The 17,896-nt window shown below is 63.8% G+C and overlaps 2 protein-coding genes across 2 annotated transcripts in view; one reads left to right on the plus strand and one right to left on the minus strand.

Annotated features, from left to right (window-relative positions):
• The window catches only part of FSIP1 (fibrous sheath interacting protein 1), a 94,140-nt gene extending 83,646 nt beyond the window's left edge, over positions 1–10,494 (plus strand). The window contains exon 12 of the mRNA XM_039913839.1: positions 10,411–10,494. Within this exon, the coding sequence (XP_039769773.1) occupies positions 10,411–10,457 (47 nt within the window). The 3' untranslated portion in view covers positions 10,458–10,494. The remainder of the gene's footprint in view (positions 1–10,410) is intronic.
• Positions 598–14,174, minus strand: THBS1 (thrombospondin 1). Its single transcript, XM_029078021.1, has 21 exons — positions 13,946–14,174; positions 12,956–13,515; positions 12,276–12,351; positions 11,842–12,038; positions 11,608–11,733; positions 10,787–10,880; positions 10,389–10,562; positions 10,112–10,288; positions 9,828–10,001; positions 9,562–9,689; positions 9,263–9,415; positions 8,737–8,955; positions 8,248–8,355; positions 7,199–7,358; positions 6,987–7,105; positions 5,748–5,982; positions 4,982–5,209; positions 4,555–4,826; positions 3,453–3,550; positions 3,198–3,337; positions 598–2,612 (listed from the first exon to the last, which is right to left on the minus strand). Exons 1-21 carry the CDS (start codon positions 14,031–14,033, stop codon positions 2,605–2,607), a joined length of 3,534 nt encoding a protein of 1,177 aa, XP_028933854.1. The 5' UTR covers positions 14,034–14,174; the 3' UTR covers positions 598–2,604.
• Between the last annotated feature and the right edge of the window lie 3,722 nt (positions 14,175–17,896).

A 17,896-nucleotide genomic window follows, 5' to 3' on the forward strand; every position in this document is an offset into this window, starting at 1 on the left:
GTGAGGGGGAAAAAGAAGGGGACTTCCCTGGCGCAGTAACCGCCCCCCAGTCCTGGACTTCTGTCATGCCAGGGACCTTCCTGGCATGTTCGTGGTGCTCAGTGGGCAGTCTCCTGACATCCCTGCCACTTTCCGCCACCTACTCAGGCAACCAGTCGGTTGCATTTATTGGGCACCTACGATGGTCACTTGAAAGAGTGCATAAGTAGAAGACAAAAAAAAGCCTCAAGGAGCAGGCAATCTAGCCGGTGGCGAGTAAACTGATTCCCACGAAGGTCCCGGAAATGCACGAGAGACAAAAAAGGTCCCCTCGTAAAGAATCCTCGGGCCGCTCGCAGGCCTCCCACGTGTCATCGAATCCGTGCCCCTAGCCTGGCTCGACACAAAAGCATCCGCGAGGCCAGCGCTGTGGAGGTCAACTCCTCCTGGCCGTTCAAACCCCCAACATGAAGCACGCGGCGCCGGCTGAATTTAGCAGCAAAGGTTGGAATGACCACAGACCCGGCCACCCCCTTCCCGCTCCTGTCCCGGGCGACCTCCGGCCAGGAGTGGCCGGCCAAGAGAGGACTCCGGGAGAAGATTCGACACATGCAGACATCAATTTCCATATTGGTTTATTGTTGGTTGTGGGAAAGAGTCCATTATACAGCTTACACTGCCTTAAATGGAAAACGGTTAAAAGTGTACAAAAAGCACGTTCTTAGGAGAAAAAAAAGTATATGCTCGTAGTAAAAACTTGGGGTATGAAGCAAAAAAAAAATCTTCAATTCAGTGTGCAAATATCTTATAAAAATAGAAATACTAACTCTACAGGTAGCATCTTCTGATAAATTATTTTAAATAGCCACTCTAAACCGTACGAGATCTATCCCAATGATAATATGAAAAATAATTTATAAAAATAAAGCGACGGTATACAAATTGGCCGACAAAGTCACACACTTCTAGAAATCAGATCAGACATCTAGCCAAAGCCACGTATGTGTTGGGTTCACACCCAAGGAATGTGTTTTAGACTATGTACAACAGCAAATGGTTAATACTACAGTAGCTTTAAAGTTCATTAAACACTTAAAAAAAAAAACTTCTGCTTAATCCAAAGATTTTTTTTTTTTCTCAGCCACACAACAAATGAGGTAATATTTGTACATACGTTTCACCTTTGTCATTTTTTTTCTCTTTTGGAAAAATGAAAGATACTAGGTGTAAATAAATGCCTTTCCCTGGCTCAGACTGCCCGAGCGCAAGGCTATCGGCATTGAAGCCACTGGCCACTCAGGGCCACCTGAAAGTTCACCTGCTAGTCCACATCAAACCGCAAAAAAAAAAAAAAAAAGAAAAAAGGACCAACAGGAAATAAGACCAAAAAATGTAACCCCAAAAAAAAAGTAAAATCACTCACACAAAGCACAAACTGATAAAATTCACATCCCCATTCCCACCCCTGCTCCTTTCTGCATGGTGGGGTAGGATCGCACCTCAATCCACTGTCTCTTCTAAAACTAACACATCTCAACAGACTGGTCCAAACCCAGTCTAGATTCAAGGGAGAGCCAAGCGAGTTAATAAATTAATCTATATTTACAATCTTTCAGTCTACGGACTCCAGTCAATGATTAGGGGGAATCTTCTGGATGCCTCCTTCTTCCTGATTCTTGAATGGTCTTTCAGTCTCGAACACCCAGGATAGGTAGAAAATAAATATTTTACTTTTTATGGTCGGGGGTAGGAGGGGCGCTCCCCCATCCCCTACCCCCTGCAATCTATAGCCCCGAAAGGTGAGATTCGAAAGTCCCAAAGTTAAAAAAAAAAAAAAAAAAAAGGAATGTTTGCATTCGGGTTGCGATCATTTGTGCCTCTGTAACCATCGGGGGAAAGAGCGGGGGAGTCCGGTGCCCTCGGGGGTGGCCGGGGCCGGCTGAGAAGGGAGGAGGGGCTGCCCAATTCTGCTGCTACATCTGCGCAAGCTACTTCCGGAACCAAACGATTCTCTCCCTCCTCGACCCGGCTGGGGCCGCCTCGCCCGGCGGGCGACCCGCTGGCTTTGCGGGGGTCCTAGTTCTGGCCTGGAAAGGGGCAGAGAGCGGGGGGCGGGGACAGAGGGAGAGCAGAGCCAAGAGGGCGTCAAGCGGGGTCTCTCCCTCGAGCCGTTCGGCAGCCGGCGGTCTCTTCCTCCGTCCTCCGGAAGTAAACTGGGTAGCAAGCCTGTGACCGTTCCCTTGTGGTCCGTCCTCGCCGGCCAGCCCCCCTGCCGGGGTCCGGCGGAGAGCGGAAGGGAAGGGAAGGGCCCCGTTTCCCTCTTGGAGCCCATCGTGGCCTGAGGGATTTGAACTTGGGCAGACTGGATGTGGTGGGTCCCCAAGGCACGAGGTGCCAGGCCGGGGGCGGTCAGGGCAGCCGGTAACGGGCGGACGGCAGCGGGGCCTTGCGTGGTCAAGAGGGACGAAGCTGGTTCCGGGGCCCGCCCCTTGGGTGGGCCTCGCACCCACGTTTTGGCAAGCAGAGGGAGAGGAGTAGGGGGAGGAGGAGTAAAGAGAGGGTCCCGTGTCTCAGAAGGGGCGGGGCCGGCGTGCTCTGTCAGTCTCCTGGCCCTTGGATCGGTGATTAGGAGTCTGAGGAGAGAGAGACGAGATTTTCTTTGAGCTCGGGGTGGTCTAGCCGAGTCCGTGGAGTCAAGTGGTCCCAACGAGCCCTCCCTCCCCGCCCAGGACCCCCAGATCCAACCTCCAGGACCCTGGATCCAGCAGCTGTCCAAGCAGAGCCTGCCTGGCCCCAGAGTCCATGCGCTAGGGCAGGATCTGGAGCAGGATCTAGGGTGGGATGGATGCCCAGTCGGCTCTTCCACTACCAGGGTTGGGTCAGACCTAAGGAACGGGATCTACTCCCGGCTCTACTCCTTGTCACTCTGTGACCTCGAGCAAGTCGCTTCGCTTCTCCCTCATCTGTAAAATGGGGATTGAGACTGTGAGCCCCACGTGGGCCGGGGACCGTGTCCAACCTGATTTACTTGTACCCACCCCAGTGCTTAGTACAGTGCCTGGGACATAGTAAGCGTTTAACAAATACCATTAGAATAGTAGTGATTATTATTATTAAACGGCTCTCGGAATTCCATTCCCAGACGTCACTCTGGCAAGTCAGGCAGAGCCTTCTCTCCTTCCCTCCATCTCTCTCTCTCCGCTGAGAGTCTCCCTCACCTTTGCACTCGTATTTGAGGTCGGAGAAGAAGACCATTTCTTGGGAGAAGACGAACAGCCCCAGACGGCCCCCGGCGTAGGTCTTGTCGTAGATGGCCCCGGAGTCAGCCATGATCTTCTTGCCCTCGTACATGACCACCCTGCAAGGGCCAAAGCCAGTGAGTCTTGTCCCCTCCGGGGCCTCCGAGCTCTCCCCACTGACCGGTCCGCCAGCCCTCGCCCCAACTGGGACCCAAACCAGAGCTGGATGTTTACCTGATATAGCCGGTCTTGGGGCGGTGGCTGAGACGCCATCTGTAGGCAGTGAAATCCTTCCAGCCAATGTGGCGGGGGTCGTGCCACAGGGTTCGCACCTAAGACACACAGAGTGGCAACCGGGGGTGAGGATGACAGAGTCCCCCCGAGCGAAGATGCCGCCGAACAAGCTCCAAGCCAGGCCCGAAGGCATCGGGGCCGAGTTGGGGAACGCGGCCCCAGCCCGAAGGTGTGTGACCCTCTGACGACCCTCTCGCGTCTCTCCCCCGACCTGACTTTGGGCGGTAAGGGGTTTAACCTGCTCTGAGCACCTCCCGACACCGAAGACCACTAAGAGTCAGGCCCGGGGTCCTTCAGCCTGGCAGCAGGCCCTTGGGCCCACAGAACGCTGCCTCGTGCCAACTGGGTCTCCCGGACCAGGGTTCCTGGAGGGCAGGAGCCAGGTCTGCTCTTAAATCATAATAGGAACCTGGACACTATGGGCCCAGCGCTGGGGTAGACACAGGAGAATCAGACCAGGCACAGTCCCTGCCCCAAGCTAACAGGGCGGCAGAGCAGCTTATTGCCATTATACAGTAGGGAATCAGGCCCAGAGAGGTTAAGGGGCTCCCTCTAGGTCTCACAGCAGGCTAGCAGCAGAGATGGGACAAGGAACCAAGTCTCCCAACTCCCCACATAGGCCCAAGCCCCCTTGGCACCCAAGGGAAGCAGCAGGGCCTAGTGGATAGAGTATGGGCCTGGGAGTCAGAAGGTCATGGGTTCTAATCCCAGTTCTGCCACCCGTCTGCTGTGACCTTGGGCAAGCCTCAGTTCCCTCATCGGTAAAACGGGGATTAAGATTGTGAGCCCTATGTGGGACAGGGATTGTGTCCGACTCCATTATCTCGTTTCTCCCCCGGCGCTTAGTGGAGTGCCTGGCACATAGGAAGCAGGTAACAAATGCCGTAATTATTATTATTGTTATCATCGTCATTACAACGGCGTCCTACGACTTGCCGAAGCACCCTTCCCGAGCCGAGGGCCGACGGTCAGCCCACGCTCGGTGTGGGATCCCCCGGATCCCCTGGGTGGGCTGGGCCCCTCCGCCCCCGCCGACACCCACCTGTCCGGTTGTGTTCCCGGTGTGCCACAGGGCGTTCCGCAAGTGCTCGCCGGGCCCGGTGGTGGAGTTGACCACCTTGACCGAGAGGCCGGAGTATCCCTGGGCGATGGTGGGGGTGCTGTCCCAGTAGGACTGGGTCACCTGCTTCCACATGACCACATAGAAGCGGCTGCTGGACTGGTAACCAAAGACGAAGCCGGCGTAGTCATCATCCCTCTCGGTGTTGATGAAGAACGTGCCACTGAAGTCCACGGCGTTGAACTCGTCGAAACCTGGCCAGAGCGAGAAGGCAACCGGTCACTCCTCCTGGCTCCCACGGAGAAGGGGCCACGGGACCCCTGAGGATCTTGCCCCGGCCGACGGGATGGTCACCCGGCAAGGTAGGGAGGGCGGGCAGCCTTTGTTCCCGGGGATGGGATCTACTCACCCACGGCCAGGCCGGGATCGCAGTTGACGGTCTGGACCAGCTCCTTGCCCTGGTGACGCACCACCCAGTTGGGGTCGTTCTGGGATGTGCCCTTGGGGTCGAGAGGGATCATCTGGAATCGGCGGAAGTCGGTCTCGCTGATGTCCACGTTCTCGGGACAGATGTCATCGATATCAGGCACGTTGTCGTGGTCGAAGTCGTCTTTGCAGGCATCGCCACGGCCGTCGCCTGAGGGGAAACGGGGCAAGATCGAAGGACCTCGGACGTCCGGAGAGGCGCAGGTTGGAAGTTGCAAGGCGTGTGACTGGGGGTAGGTCCCAGAGGATTTTGGAAAAGCTCAAAGGGTGAACAGTTGGGAGAGGGGAGTCAAAAATGTTGGACGGTCTGTGCTGGGTCACTCAGGGAGAGTCAGTGGTGTCGGATGGTCAGCGCTGACTCACTGGGGGGAGACTTGGGTGGTCCCCGTCTAACCACGAGGGCGGGGGTCCAGGAGGGCGGCCGGCCTATGTTTCCTCCAAGCATTTTGGTGGCCCAGTTGGAGACGGAGCCTCAGGCTGGGCAGCACACGGTGGGGTTGAGCCAAAAATGATGCTACTCAAGGCCCGATGGTGGAGACCCCAGGGATAAGGGAGAGGTCACCTGGCCAGATGCCGACGGGCCACTGAAACCACGTAGGACTTCAGCCGTCCTTCCCCCGGCAGGAGGGAGAGGTTCTTCGCCTCGCCCGGGGGCCCGCGGCCCTCCAGGCACGGCCGAGCCCACTCACCGTCCGAGTCCTTCTGGTCAGGATTGGGCACCAGCCGACAGTTGTCCTTGTCGTCGGGCACGCCGTCATTGTCATCGTCGTGGTCGCAGGCATCCCCCTTGCCGTCCTTGTCGTGATCCGCCTGGTTGGCATTGGGCACGTAGGGACAGTTGTCCAGGTTGTTCTGGTGGCCGTCCTCGTCGATGTCCTGATTGTTGTCGCATTTGTCGCCAATGCGGTCTGAATCGGAGTCCAGCTGGTCGGGGGGAAGGAGGGGCGCGTCAGAGTCCAGCTCCCAGGCCGACCAGCCCCACAGCCACGGGGACACCCGGACATCCGGGGGCGGGGGGGTGGCGACGGGCCCCTGGAGAGGCACAACTACCTTGGAAGCAACCTTCCTGCCCTCCCACCCTACTCTCCCTCCTTCCTCCCCTGTAAGGGGCGGTCAGGACCTCTGCCTGGGGAAGAGCCGGGCCTATCGCCCCGGTAATCCAACTTCCTGAAGCCATCCTCCTCTGCATTTGGGCCCAGGGCCTGCCTGGTGGTCTGTTTGGACCTTCCAAACAATAGCAGCTTTGTTCACGTCCAGTCGCGGCGGAGGAATCGGGATGAGACCTCACTGACAGGAGAAGCGGCCCGAGAGTTTGTGTTGGACTTCCTCGGGGACGTGGGCTGTGAAGCCCGCCCTTCGGGGCAGGGAAGGCCCGCTCGCTGCCCTCCCTCCGCCTGACTCGGTTCCGGGACAGAACCAGTCGAGCCGCCGGCCGGGCCCTGGGGCTCGGACCCTGCTGCCTGACCGGTCGATCGACCGGCCGGCACGAGCTCCCACCAGGGCGGTCAGAAGGCCTGCAAATTAGCCACGAGGAGGCTGGGCGTCCTTGGGGGGCTCAGCAAGAAGCGGAGGAGGGGAAGGAGGATGTCTCCCCGCGACTTGGGACCGCGACTCTTCCCTCGCTTTTACCTCCAACCTGGCTAAGCCCAGACCCGTTCCGGCTTCCATCTGTTCCTCCCCCGCCTCGGGATGGGCGGGAGCGCGCCTTGTTTCCGTAGCAACGCTTAAGTGACACCCCGATCGCAACCCCCAGCTCGGACCCGTTCCCCCAAAACTGTCCCGGCAAGGTGCGGGGCTCCACCCGATCGGGGAGCCCCACCCCTGCGGTGGGCCGGGGGTCGTGGGCGAGATCTCGGAGGAGCCACGGCTCCCGTCGGGGAGGACGGGTGGCCGGAGGCCAGAGATCTGGGCGGGGCAGGGGGAAGTACCTGGTCGGGATTGTGCTCCATCGGGCAGTTGTCGCAGTGATCTCCGACCCCATCCATGTCAGAGTCCTTCTGGTCCACGTTGTACACGTACTGACAGTTGTCCCTCTCGTTGCGGATGCCTGTGGGGAGGAGCGAGAGGGTCGGAGGGGGTGGAGGCAGGGGGAAGAGCCGGGCAGGGGGAAGAGCCAGGGCTGGGTGGCGCGAGCTCGTACCGTCCCCGTCGATGTCCACGGCACAGGCGTCCCCTTCGCCGTTGTTGTCGGTGTCGGCCTGGTCCGGGTTGGGGCTGTAGGGGCAGTTGTCGCAGCGGTCACCCACGTCGTCGCGGTCGTAGTCGTACTGGGCCGGGTTGTAGTGGAAGGGGCAGTTGTCCTGAGGAGAAGGGAACGGGGCGGGTGGGATTACACTTCAGCCAGGGGCCCCGCCGGCCCCAGCCCCCCCGCCTGCTGCCGCCGCGGGGAGCTGCAGGAAACCGGTCGTGTTTTCACTGGACGCGGGAAATGGGGCCGGGTGAGTGCAACAACGACGGAATTGATTCAGGGCTCGCTAGGGGCCGGGCACCGGGCCAAGCACTGTGCTCTGCCCTGGCGAACGGGGGCGGTGGTCAGTCCCTGGCCCCTGTGGCCCTGGGCTCGCTGTCTAAGGAGGGAGGGGGAGCGGGGATCTTATCCCCATTTTGCAGAGGAGGGAACGGAGGCCCAGAGAACCCAAGTGACTTGCCCAAGGACGCGGAGCAGACCAGGGCGGAGGCGAGGCTGGAGCCCGGTGACTCCGAGCGCCAGCTGTGTAACGGCCGCGTGCTAGCCGCATCCCAGAGAAAAGAGACGAGGAGTAGCGTGGACTAGTGGATAGATCCCGGTTCCGCCATTTTTCGGCTGTGTGACCTCGGACGAGTCACTTCACTTCTCTGTGCCTCAGTTATCTCGACTGTAAAGACCCTGAGCTCCGTATGGGATATGAACTGGGTCCGACCTGTTTACCCTGCATCCACCCCGGTGCTCAGAACGGTGCCCGGCACGTACTAAGTACTTAAGGACCATTTAAAAGCAAAAAAAGAGCAAAGGGGACCCGCCGGAGTCTCGGGTCCGGGTGAACGGAGCTCCGCTTACGCCTGAGGCTCGCGCCCGAGACGCTTCCTCTAGGAGGCCGGGCCACCTGCAACCTCGCTGCCCTCCGGCCTTCCCCTGGGCTGGGCCAGACTGGGCCGGGCCGGGCCTCGTCCCGGGCTGCCGTTTCCCACCATCCAGGCCGGGGCGCTCACCCGATCATCCGGGATCTTGTCGTTGTCATCGTCACTGTCGCACGCGTCTCCGATCCCGTCCCCATCGTAGTCCTCCTGGCCGGAGTTGGGGATGTTGGGGCAGTTATCCTGGAGCAGGGAGAATGGAGACGCTCATTGCAGATGGTCACGTTGGGCCTGTCCTCCCCTCCGCCGGGGGACTGCCACGGGACAGCGGTCCCGGCCGCCAGGAAAGGGGAACCCGGCGACTTCCGGGTTCCACCCGGGAACCCCATCGCCGAGCGGGAGAGAGGCTCGGTGGCTCCCGGGGGCCAGTCCCCACCAGCGGACCCACCGTCCTCCCGGGCGGCGGGCCGGGCTCAGCCACCACTGGGGAGTTCGGCGGCCCCATCCCCGCACGTGGGGAGGTTTCTGGCCCGTGACCGCGTTATCGGGGGGGATCTCATCGGTCGAGCGTGCAGGGGGCGAGCGCCGCCGCTCCGCCAGCCGGCTGCAGCAGGGGCCACTCACCTTCTTGCAGTGGTACGTGGCGTTGGCCACGCAGACGAGGTCCTCGTTGGGCCAGCCGTCCAGGTCCGTGTCCTCCCCGCAGATGATGCCGTTGCCGGCGTAGCCCGGCTTGCACTCGCAGCGGAACATGGGGTCGCTGAAGTGGCCCAGGTAGTTGCACTTGGCGTTCCTGTTGCAGTCGTGGGTCCCGTCCGTGCACGGGTTTCGGGGTTTGCACACCTGAGAGCCGAGGGGAGGCGGGTCAGGGGTCCGGCCTCAGAACCGGGGAGGCCCGGGGATCGGGTTTCCGTGGTCGAAAGACTGGCTCCTCGTGGGTGGTCCCACCCTCCGGCCCCGTGCCCGAGTCCCACGGTTTCCCCCGCGCCGAATCGGCACCGGGTTCTCTCTGCCTCCGACCTGGGACCCAGGAGCCAACGGGGAACAGACGCCGCCATCGCACCGGCGGCCCCGGCGGCCGGAGAGCACCTGCACCCCCGCCTCCTCCCGGGGGGGATCCCCACCCGCCTGCCGCGCCCGCCCACCTCACCTGCTTGTTGGCGGCGGCGAACTCGATGCTGCGACCGAAGGGCCGCGGTCCCGCGAAGCGAGGCGGGCAGGGCAGGCAGTTGTAGCCGGGGTCCGTGTTCTCGCAGCGATGCTCGCCGTTGAAGTGGAAGCAGGCGTCGGGCACCTCTAAGCACTGCGGCAGGAGGGGGCAGGGGGCCGGCCCTCAGCCTTGAGCCCGGAGGCTGCCCCCGCGGCATCCTCGGCCCCCCCCCCCGGGGCCTGGTCTGGCCCAGCCCACTGCCCACGGCCACCCCCACGGGGTCACCCGGGGCCGCCCACCTCGTCGATATCCTTGCACCGGACGCCGTCGCCGGTGTAGCCAGACGGGCAGGCGCCGCACTTCCAGGTGCCGTCGGCGAAACTGGTGCACTTGGTGCCGGCAAAGCAGGGGTTCGACAGGCATCCGTCTGCAGGGAGGGCAGAGGCGGCGGGTCAGACGGGGGCGGGAGCCGGGGTGGGGGGAGGCGGCCCGGGCTCCCGCTGGCCGCCCGGGAGTCGGGCCGATGGCGGGACGGTGGCACGGCCCAAGGGGGGCGCCGACCTACCGATCGGGCAGTCCTGCTTGTTGCAGGTCTGGCTTCCGGTGGCATCGCCGACGCAATCCTTGCCGCCGAACTGGGGCTTGGGGTTGTTGCAGAGCCTCTTGCGCTGCTGCAGGCCTCCCCCGCAGGTGGCGGAACACACATCCCACGGCGACCAGGGCCCCCAGCCGCCGTTGACTGCGGGGAAACGAGATCCCGGTCAGCCCCCGCAAGGGGCCGGGGACCCCGGCCCGGCGGCGACGCCCCCTCCCCTCCGGCGGCGGCCGCGTCCCCGGGGGTCCACTCACTGGGGCAGGCGTCCTTCTGGCAGGCCTTGGTCTCCCGCGCCTCGCCCTTGCACGGCTTGCCGTTCATCTGGGGGCTGGGCGAGTTGCAGAGACGGATCCTGGTGATCACCCCGTCGCCGCACGTCACGGAACAGGACGACCAGGGAGACCAGTGGCTCCAGCCACCGTCCTGGTTGACTGGAGGGGGAAGGAGGGAGAGGGAGAGGAGGCGTCACCGGGGCCGCTCGCTCCCCGGAGCCGGTCGGGCTTCCCCGAGGGCAGCTCTGGTGACACTCACATCTCTTGTCGCACTCTCGGAGGTGGCAGGTGCGGGTCTGCACGGAAGAGCCCTCGCAGCGGTTGTTGAGGCTGTCGCAGGATCGGCCGCGCTGCTGGATGCCGTTGCCGCAGGTGGCCGAGCAGGTGGTCCATTCGGACCAGGGGGACCAGCCGTCCTCTGCCGAGTCGCTGGCTGGACGGGGGACACGGTGGCGTCGAGCGCAGGCCCCCCACAAGCCCGACGTGCCCACGCCGGCCCCGCACCCTTCCCGGATGCCAATGCCCTCGGCCCCAACACTGAGAGGTGAGGCCCCACAGAGACCCAGATCGGCAGGGAGGAAGGGGTGTCTCGGGGGGCCTCCGTCCGGGGGCCCACTGGGACCGCGAGGGCGGCCCTGCCGTCGGAGGGATACTCACGCCAGCACCGCGGGCAGCATTCGCCGTCGGGAATCGTGGCGTTGGAGCAGGGCATGAGCGGGCAGGAGACTTTCTTGCATATGGTGACGGAGTTCTGGAGGGAAGGGAGAGGGAGGAGGGAGAGTTGGTCACTCCCTCGGAGCCGGCGGGCACCCCCAAGGGGGGCGGGGGCGGGCCTGGAGGGGTTTGGGGGTCCCGCTGAGGGAAGCCGAGCCCGGCGGGCGGCCGTTCCGCAGGTCCCCGATCGCTGGACGCTGCGGGTGGAGTGGACCGGACGCCTCCAGTCACCCGTTCCTCGGCCCCGTCCCCCGGCCGGGAAACAGAGACCCCGGCGCCACTCTCCCTCACCCAGCCGGGCACCAAACTGGTCCCGTCAGGAAGGGCCGGTGCTCGGCGGAGTCGGTGCCAAAGATCCAGTCAGCCGTAAGCTGGGCCGGACCGCCGAGCCTTGTCGGGAGCCGGGAAACCGGACTCCCCTGGTTCCGCGGCCCCCGCGGGGAAACCCGAGCCGAACCCAGCCGCGGGAGGGGTGCCGGGAGTGAGCCGGTCAGTGCGCCGAGAGGACCCGCTTAGGCACTGAAGGGGGAGTGAGCCGGGGCGGGGGGGGGGCGGGGTCCGGGGCCCCACGGGGATACGGAAATCCCAACGCCGAACGTTAAGGCTAGTGAAGTTGGACCCGATTCAGTGTTCATCCTGAGCCAAGACAGATACGGGACATTCGGCTCAGGCCCAGACCCTGACCCGCAGGGGGTTCCGGCTGGGGGGGGGGGGGGGGGGCGGGCGGGCGGATGAGGGTAGCTGAGGCCTGGCGAGGCCCTCACCTGGCAACGGCACTCGGTGCAACTGTCGATGGTCCACTCCTCGTTGTTCCTGTACTGGACGCCGTTGTGGAAGCAGATGGGAGGCCTCTGCACCTCCCCGTTGATCAACAGTTCGTTCTCTTCCGTCTGGTGGGCGGACAGGGGAGGGGGACGCGAGGCCCGTCAGCGTCCACCCCGGCTCTCCCCGCCCGGCCCCGACCGGCCGCCGGCCCGTGGGTATCCCGGGCCCCTTACCACTTTGCGGATGCTGTCCTGCAGACCGGTCACGATGGTGCGCAGCCCCTTTAGCTCCATGAACATGCCGGTCAGCTCGTCGCAGGAGAAGCCGCAGACACCCTGCGTGTCCTTGGTCTTGTGGCCGATGAAATCGGTGCGGATGGCCGGGCTGGAGCCGTTCACGGGGTTGTCGAGGGTGATGACCGCGCTGGTGGCTGCGGGGAGCCGGACAGTCAGGGGAGGTTTGAGGACGCCCACACCCGGGCACCCAAACTCCAGCCCCGCTGCCCAGGAGGCTCTGCTCCGTGTGTGTGTGGGGGGGGGGGTGAGAAAGGAGAGAGGTTGGCCCCCGTCTCTTCTCTGGATCCATAAGACCACCCCCTCGCCGTCCGTCAGCTATTCTGGGTCGAACACCCGCGCCCCCCTTGGTCCTCGGGACCAGGCCCACTCACCCCTTGAGCAGCCCTTGTTTCTGAGGATGTCCTCCGGGGTGGTCCCAAAGACGAACCGCACGTTCTGGAGACCCCCCTGCGGGCAGAGGAGAAAGACGGCGTTCAGGAGCCAGCTCGGGGGATCCGGCCAGGCCCGGTGGACCCGGCCCTCCGGTACCAGCGGGGCCATTCCAGATGAGCCACCGTGAAACGGGCCGCCTGCCCAACTCCGGGGCTTTACCGCTCTTGCCCACCAACCCCTTTAGACCCGCCAAGCCTCCGCGTGCCTCCCCGACGGGCCCGGGTGGCCCCGCAAGGGAGTCCGATCGCTGGCCGGTCAAGCATCCGTGGCCCAAGGACACCGCGGCCGGACCACCGGCTCCGAGATCCCAAGGTCTCGGGCAGGAGGCCCCGGGACCCGCATTTCCGGAAGCCGAGGGCGCAGGGGAAACGCCCCTGCCCGCCCCGCTCTCAACCTAGGGCCAGGCCAGAGAGCGGTCACTTCTCCCGAGCTCCCTGGCTGTCAAGGAGCAGACCCCGGAAGGCTGGCTGCAGGGGCAGGGGCAGGCCGGGGCTAGCGAACCCCGGGCTGTTGCCTCGCCCGCCCCAGAGCCGGGCCGCCTCCTCTCCCCTGCGACCCCCTCTCCCCACGCCCAAGCCCCCCCGGCACGCAGCGGCGGGCGAGGGGAAGGCGGGCTCACCTGGAAGTTGTCATTGACACCCCCTCTGGCTACGTAGAGCCGGGCGTGGCCGGCCAGGTCCCGGGTGAAGACGCTCTGAATGGGCACGTCCAGCTCGGCGTTCTCCATCTTGTCGCAGCCCACGTAGAGCTGGGCCCGGTCCTCCTGGACGAACAGGGTGAGGCTCTTCCACTGGCCCGTGGCCAGCTGAGCCTCCTCCACCGACACCACCTGCTGCTTCCCGGGCACGGCCAGGCTCAGGTCCAGCGTGCCCGCCTTGCCGTTGGACACCAGGCTGAAGACGTGGCCCGAGCCGTCCGCGCGCTCCACGGCCAGCAGCGTCCCCCGGGTCTTCTTCAGCTGCCGCAGGGTGGCCAGCAGGATGAAGCCCTTCTCGGTCCGCACGGCGTCCACCAGGTCCTGGAACTTGTCGTCGGGCACGGCGGGGATCAGGCCGGCGTCCTCGATGCGGTAGGCCGGGCTGGACGGGTCGGGCCCCTTCACCAGGCGGCGGCCGGAGCCCTTGCGGGACGCGCCGATCAGTTCGAAGAGGTCGAACACGCCGTCGTCTCCCCGGGACCCTGTCGGGGGGAGGGCGGCGGGAGCCGCCGCCGCCGGGCTCAGCGCGGAGCCCGGCGCGTAGTCGGCGCCCAACGGGTCCCGCGATCGTCACTGCGAGCCCCGGGCCGGGGAGGCGGCGGGACCCGGGTGTCCGGCCCGCCGGGGGAGCTCCGGGGAGGAGGAGATGGTGGGCGCCCCGGGGACCCCCCGGCGGGGCCCCTCCAGCCGGGGAAGCCCCCCCCGCTCCGGGGATAGGGAGGGGAGGTGGCCGTCCCGGGCACCTCTTCCCCGGGCGGGACGGGGGGGAAGGGGGCACCATCGGGCGGGAGGAGGGGAGCCCCCGGCCCGGCCCCTTCTCCAGCCCGTCCCGGGACCCCGGACGGCCAGAGGGACCGGACGCCACCCCTTCCTCCTCCTCCTCCTCCTCCTGTCGCTTCGCCCCGGACTCACCTACGACCCATCTGGGGGCCGAGGCTCCCAGCAGCAGCAGCAGCAGCAGCAGCATCGGCAGCGGAGCGAGTCCTCGCAGCGGCCCCATGGCCGAGTGGACGGGTGGGGGCGAGGGGACGGAGGCTGCAGGCGATCCGGGGGACCGGGGAGCGAAGGCGGGAGGGACGGACGGAGGGTCGGTCGGGGGCCGCAGGCTGCTCGGGACCGACCAGCGCAGTGCCGGGGGACGCGCTCGCTGCGCGCTTTTAAAGCGCTCCTTGCATTCCTGGGGAGGTCACCGACCAATCAGCGGCGGCCGGGCAGGAAGCGGGGGGGGGGGGGGGGGGGTTTTTTTGGGGGGGGGGGTCCTCTTGGACCCCGCCCCTCCCCCCCAACTCCCCCCCCTCCCCCCCCCCAGGGGCCGAGCACAACTTTCCAACTCCAGAGAGCTCGCGGTCGGAGGGGCGCAGCGTCCGAAGCCCGCGGAAGCCACTTAGAGGCCAGAGCCCGCCTTCGGGAGTCCGAGGTCCCGGGTTCCAATCCCGCCTCCGCCCCTTCGCTGCCGGGTGATCTCGGACCGGCCGCTGGCCTTCTCCCGGCCCCCGGTTCGCCTCGCCTGTAAGATGGGGACGGAGGCTGTGAGCCCCACGTGGGACGACCCGATATCGACCCCGGCGCTCGGAACGGCGCTTGGCACGTAGTAAGCGCTTGAGGGATGCCGTCATCCTCGTCGCTGCGATTCTTGGGGTTAGAGGGCTCCGGCCCCGGGAAGAAATAGTGACGATCAGGTGGCTCCCCCCGCGGCCCGAGGCTCCATTCGATGATCTTTACTGAGCGCTTACTCTGCGCGGCGCGTTGCCCCGAGCGCTTGGAATGTACAGTTAGCGTGGCTCGGTGGCCGGAGCCCGGACTTGGGAGGCAGAGGTCGTGGGTTCTAATCCCGACTCCGTCGCTTGCCAGCTGGGTGACTTGGGGCGAGTCACTTTACTTCGCTGTGCCTCAGTTCCCTCATCTGTAAAATGGGGATTTAAAAAAAAAACCAACTGTGAGCCCCACGTGGGACAACCTGATCACCTTGTATCCCCCCCCCCCGCCCAGCGCTTAGAACAGTGCTCGGCACCTAGTAAGCGCTTAACAAATACCACCATTGCTATTATTATTATTACAATTCGGCAACAGGTAGAGACCCTCCCTGCCCAACGACGGGCTCACGGTCTAAAGTGGGGATTAAAAGTGTGAGCCCCACGTGGGACCACCTGATCACCTGGTATCCCCCAGCGCTTAGAACAGTGCTGTGCACCTAGTAAGCGCTTAACAGATGCCAGCATTATTATCGTTATCATTATCCGCCCCGGCGCTTAGAACAGTGCTCTGCACCTAGTAAACGCTTAACAAATACCAACATTATGATTATCATCCCCCCCGGCGCTTAGAACAGTGCTCTGCACCTAGTAAGCGCTTAACAAATACCAACATCATTATTATTATTATCCCCCCCAGCGCTTAGAACAGTGCTCTGCACCTAGTAAGCGCTTAACAAATACCTACGTCATTATTATTATTAAACGACTCCAGGCTCTGGCCAAATGACCCCCCCCCCAACCCGCTCTCTCCTGACCTAGCCGTCGTCCGGCCTCCAGGCGCTCCCCCGAGCGTTTAGCACAGTGCCCCGCGCGGGGAAGGGGCTTGGCCGATGGTCTTGAGGGATGGAGGTCACCGGCGGCCCGTCCAAGCGGGACACCCGGGTCCGCAGAGACCTGCGCCGCTCGGCTCTGTCCGCCGGGGGGCGATGGCGAGCTACCCCCCCGGGACTGAACCGCTGTTTCCCAGCATGCTCCGGGGCCGGCCTGCCCTTTTTTTGGGGGGCAGCTGCTCGAGGGTCACCCCCCCCCCCACCCCTCCCCCGGACCACCCTTCCCAAACACCCTCCTCCCCGTGAGCTCGTTGGGGGCAGGGAATGGCACCGTCGATCGTGGTAGTGTGATGGTGTTACTCTCCCCAGCGCTTAGCACAGTGTTCTGCCCCCAGGAAGCGCTCAGTAAATACGATCGACTGAATGGATGAAGCCCTCCCGGCAGGGTCCGGCCGGGGGCCCGGCGTCTCCGCGCTACGGCGGGCCTCGGCCGGGGTGACCGCAGCACCATGGAATCCCATTCATCCTCGGGCCGGTCGGGCCGGGGGGTGAGGGGGCGCTGACGCTGAGCCTGGTCGGGGCCCAGGACACCCCCTCTGGGGCCCAGAACCGCCCCCACGCCTGACCCCGGCCCCCCCCTCCCCATCTAGGGTCCTCCCGGCCCGGTCCCCCATCCCGGGGCCAGCCCGGTCCCGCCTGCCGCACGTCCGGCGACCCCTCCTTCCAGGCCCCCGAGAGCCAGGAGTCCCCGAAGAGGCGCAGGTGGCGGAGCTTTGGCCAAATAAGGGTCTGAGGGACGGACTGCGTCATCCCCCTGTCTCCGCTCCCACCCCCGGGCCTGACACCGGGTCAGATTCGTAACTGGGAAACTTCCCTCTCCCACGAATCCAACTGAGGATTTCACTTTGTGCGTGGGAGGGCGACGGGGACCGAACGGAGGCGTGTGCACATGCCTGTGTGTGTGTCTGTGTGCGCGCCTGCCTCCGAGCGTGTGTCTGTGTGAGAATGTATTTATGGGCCCGCCTGTATGTGGGGGTGCCTCTGCATGTGTGTGTGAGTGTGTCCGCCTTGACGGGCCTGCGTGCTACGTGTGAGAGAGTGTGTGTGTGTGTGTGTTTGTGTGTATGGAAAGGCGGTAGTGAATTCCAGTTACACAACACGTGGATGAAATTCCAGTCTGGGGGACGGCACATACACACACACACACCAACTGGACGCATATTTGCCGCTTCAGTTCTGAACCGAACCCTGACGCTGTCCTCCAGATGGATCTCAGATGCTCACGAGGCCAGAGCGAAAGTTTCTCCAAGGTGACCGGTCAAGCCAGGTCCCGTCACGGCAGTCACAGAAGGAAGATCTGTCTCAACGGGAATGACGCGCCCGGGCTCCTCAGGCCCGACTGGCCGCGGGCCAAAGGGCAGACGGATTCCTGGCTCTGGTCCTTGGAGCTGGCCGGTCCGGGCCTCGCTGCCCCCACGCTTTCTCATGACGACTCTCCGGCTCTCCGGGGAGGAGACGCCTTTCCCAGGTCAAGGCTGCCCGGGGGCTAACTCGGCCCCAGCCGGGGTCACTGGGGGACAACAGGACGCCCTCCTCGTCCTCTGCCCCCAGACGGAGGTTGAAGCTGATCAGCCTCCGGCCCGACGGATAACCTGGTCATCCGCAACATAGGTAGAAATCTCCTCCCAGACTCCGCTTCTCCTTGCTCAGCCTCTCAACCGCTCAGCCTCCCTCGGCCTCGACCCTCCGCCCACGAGGATGGGTGGAATCAGAGCCCGTCTGGGAAGAACTCGGAGTTCCCGAGACACAAAGAGGAAAGAGGGACGGGGGGGGGGGGGGGCGGGCGGGTAGCTGGAAGAGAAGCGGCATGGCCTAGTGGATAGAGGACGGGCCTGGAAGTCAGAAGGACCTGGATTCCTGTGCTGTGTGGCCTTGGCCAAGTCACTTCGCTTCTCCACGATTCAGTTACTCCATCTGTAAAATGGGGATTAAGACGGCGAGGCCCACGTGGGACACGGACTGTGTCCGACCTGACTAGCTTGTATCTATCCCAGCACTTGGTACGGTGTCTGGCACATAGTAAGCCCTAAACAAATACCGTCACGAGAGAGAGGGAGAGAAAAGTTTAGACTGGCTTCCGTGAGCCTGGCAGTGATCCTCAGATCACCCTGGCCTGGGATGCTGGGGGGGGGGGGGGGGGGGGGGGGGGGCAGTTAAAAATGGGAAAGTCCCCGACTGTGGGAAGCCTCTGTCCCGTTCAAAAGGACCTGGAAGAGGAGACTTTTTAGTATTATTATTACTATTTTGATATTTGTTAAGCGCTTATGTATCAAGCGCGG

This window comes from Ornithorhynchus anatinus, chromosome 13, assembly GCF_004115215.2.
Source record: "Ornithorhynchus anatinus isolate Pmale09 chromosome 13, mOrnAna1.pri.v4, whole genome shotgun sequence".
Lineage (NCBI taxonomy): Eukaryota > Metazoa > Chordata > Mammalia > Monotremata > Ornithorhynchidae > Ornithorhynchus > Ornithorhynchus anatinus.

Coding starts and splice junctions, on each gene's coding strand:
- THBS1 (XM_029078021.1), bottom strand. CDS start 14,033: ATGGGGCCGCTGCGAGGACTCGCTCCGCTGCCGATGCTGCTGCTGCTG. Junction 10,563..10,786: donor ATGCTGCCCGCGGTGCTGGC/GTGAGTATCCCT, acceptor TCCCCCGTCCAG/CCAGCGACTCGGCAGAGGAC. Junction 7,106..7,198: donor CGTGGACATCGACGGGGACG/GTACGAGCTCGC, acceptor TCCTCCCCACAG/GCATCCGCAACGAGAGGGAC.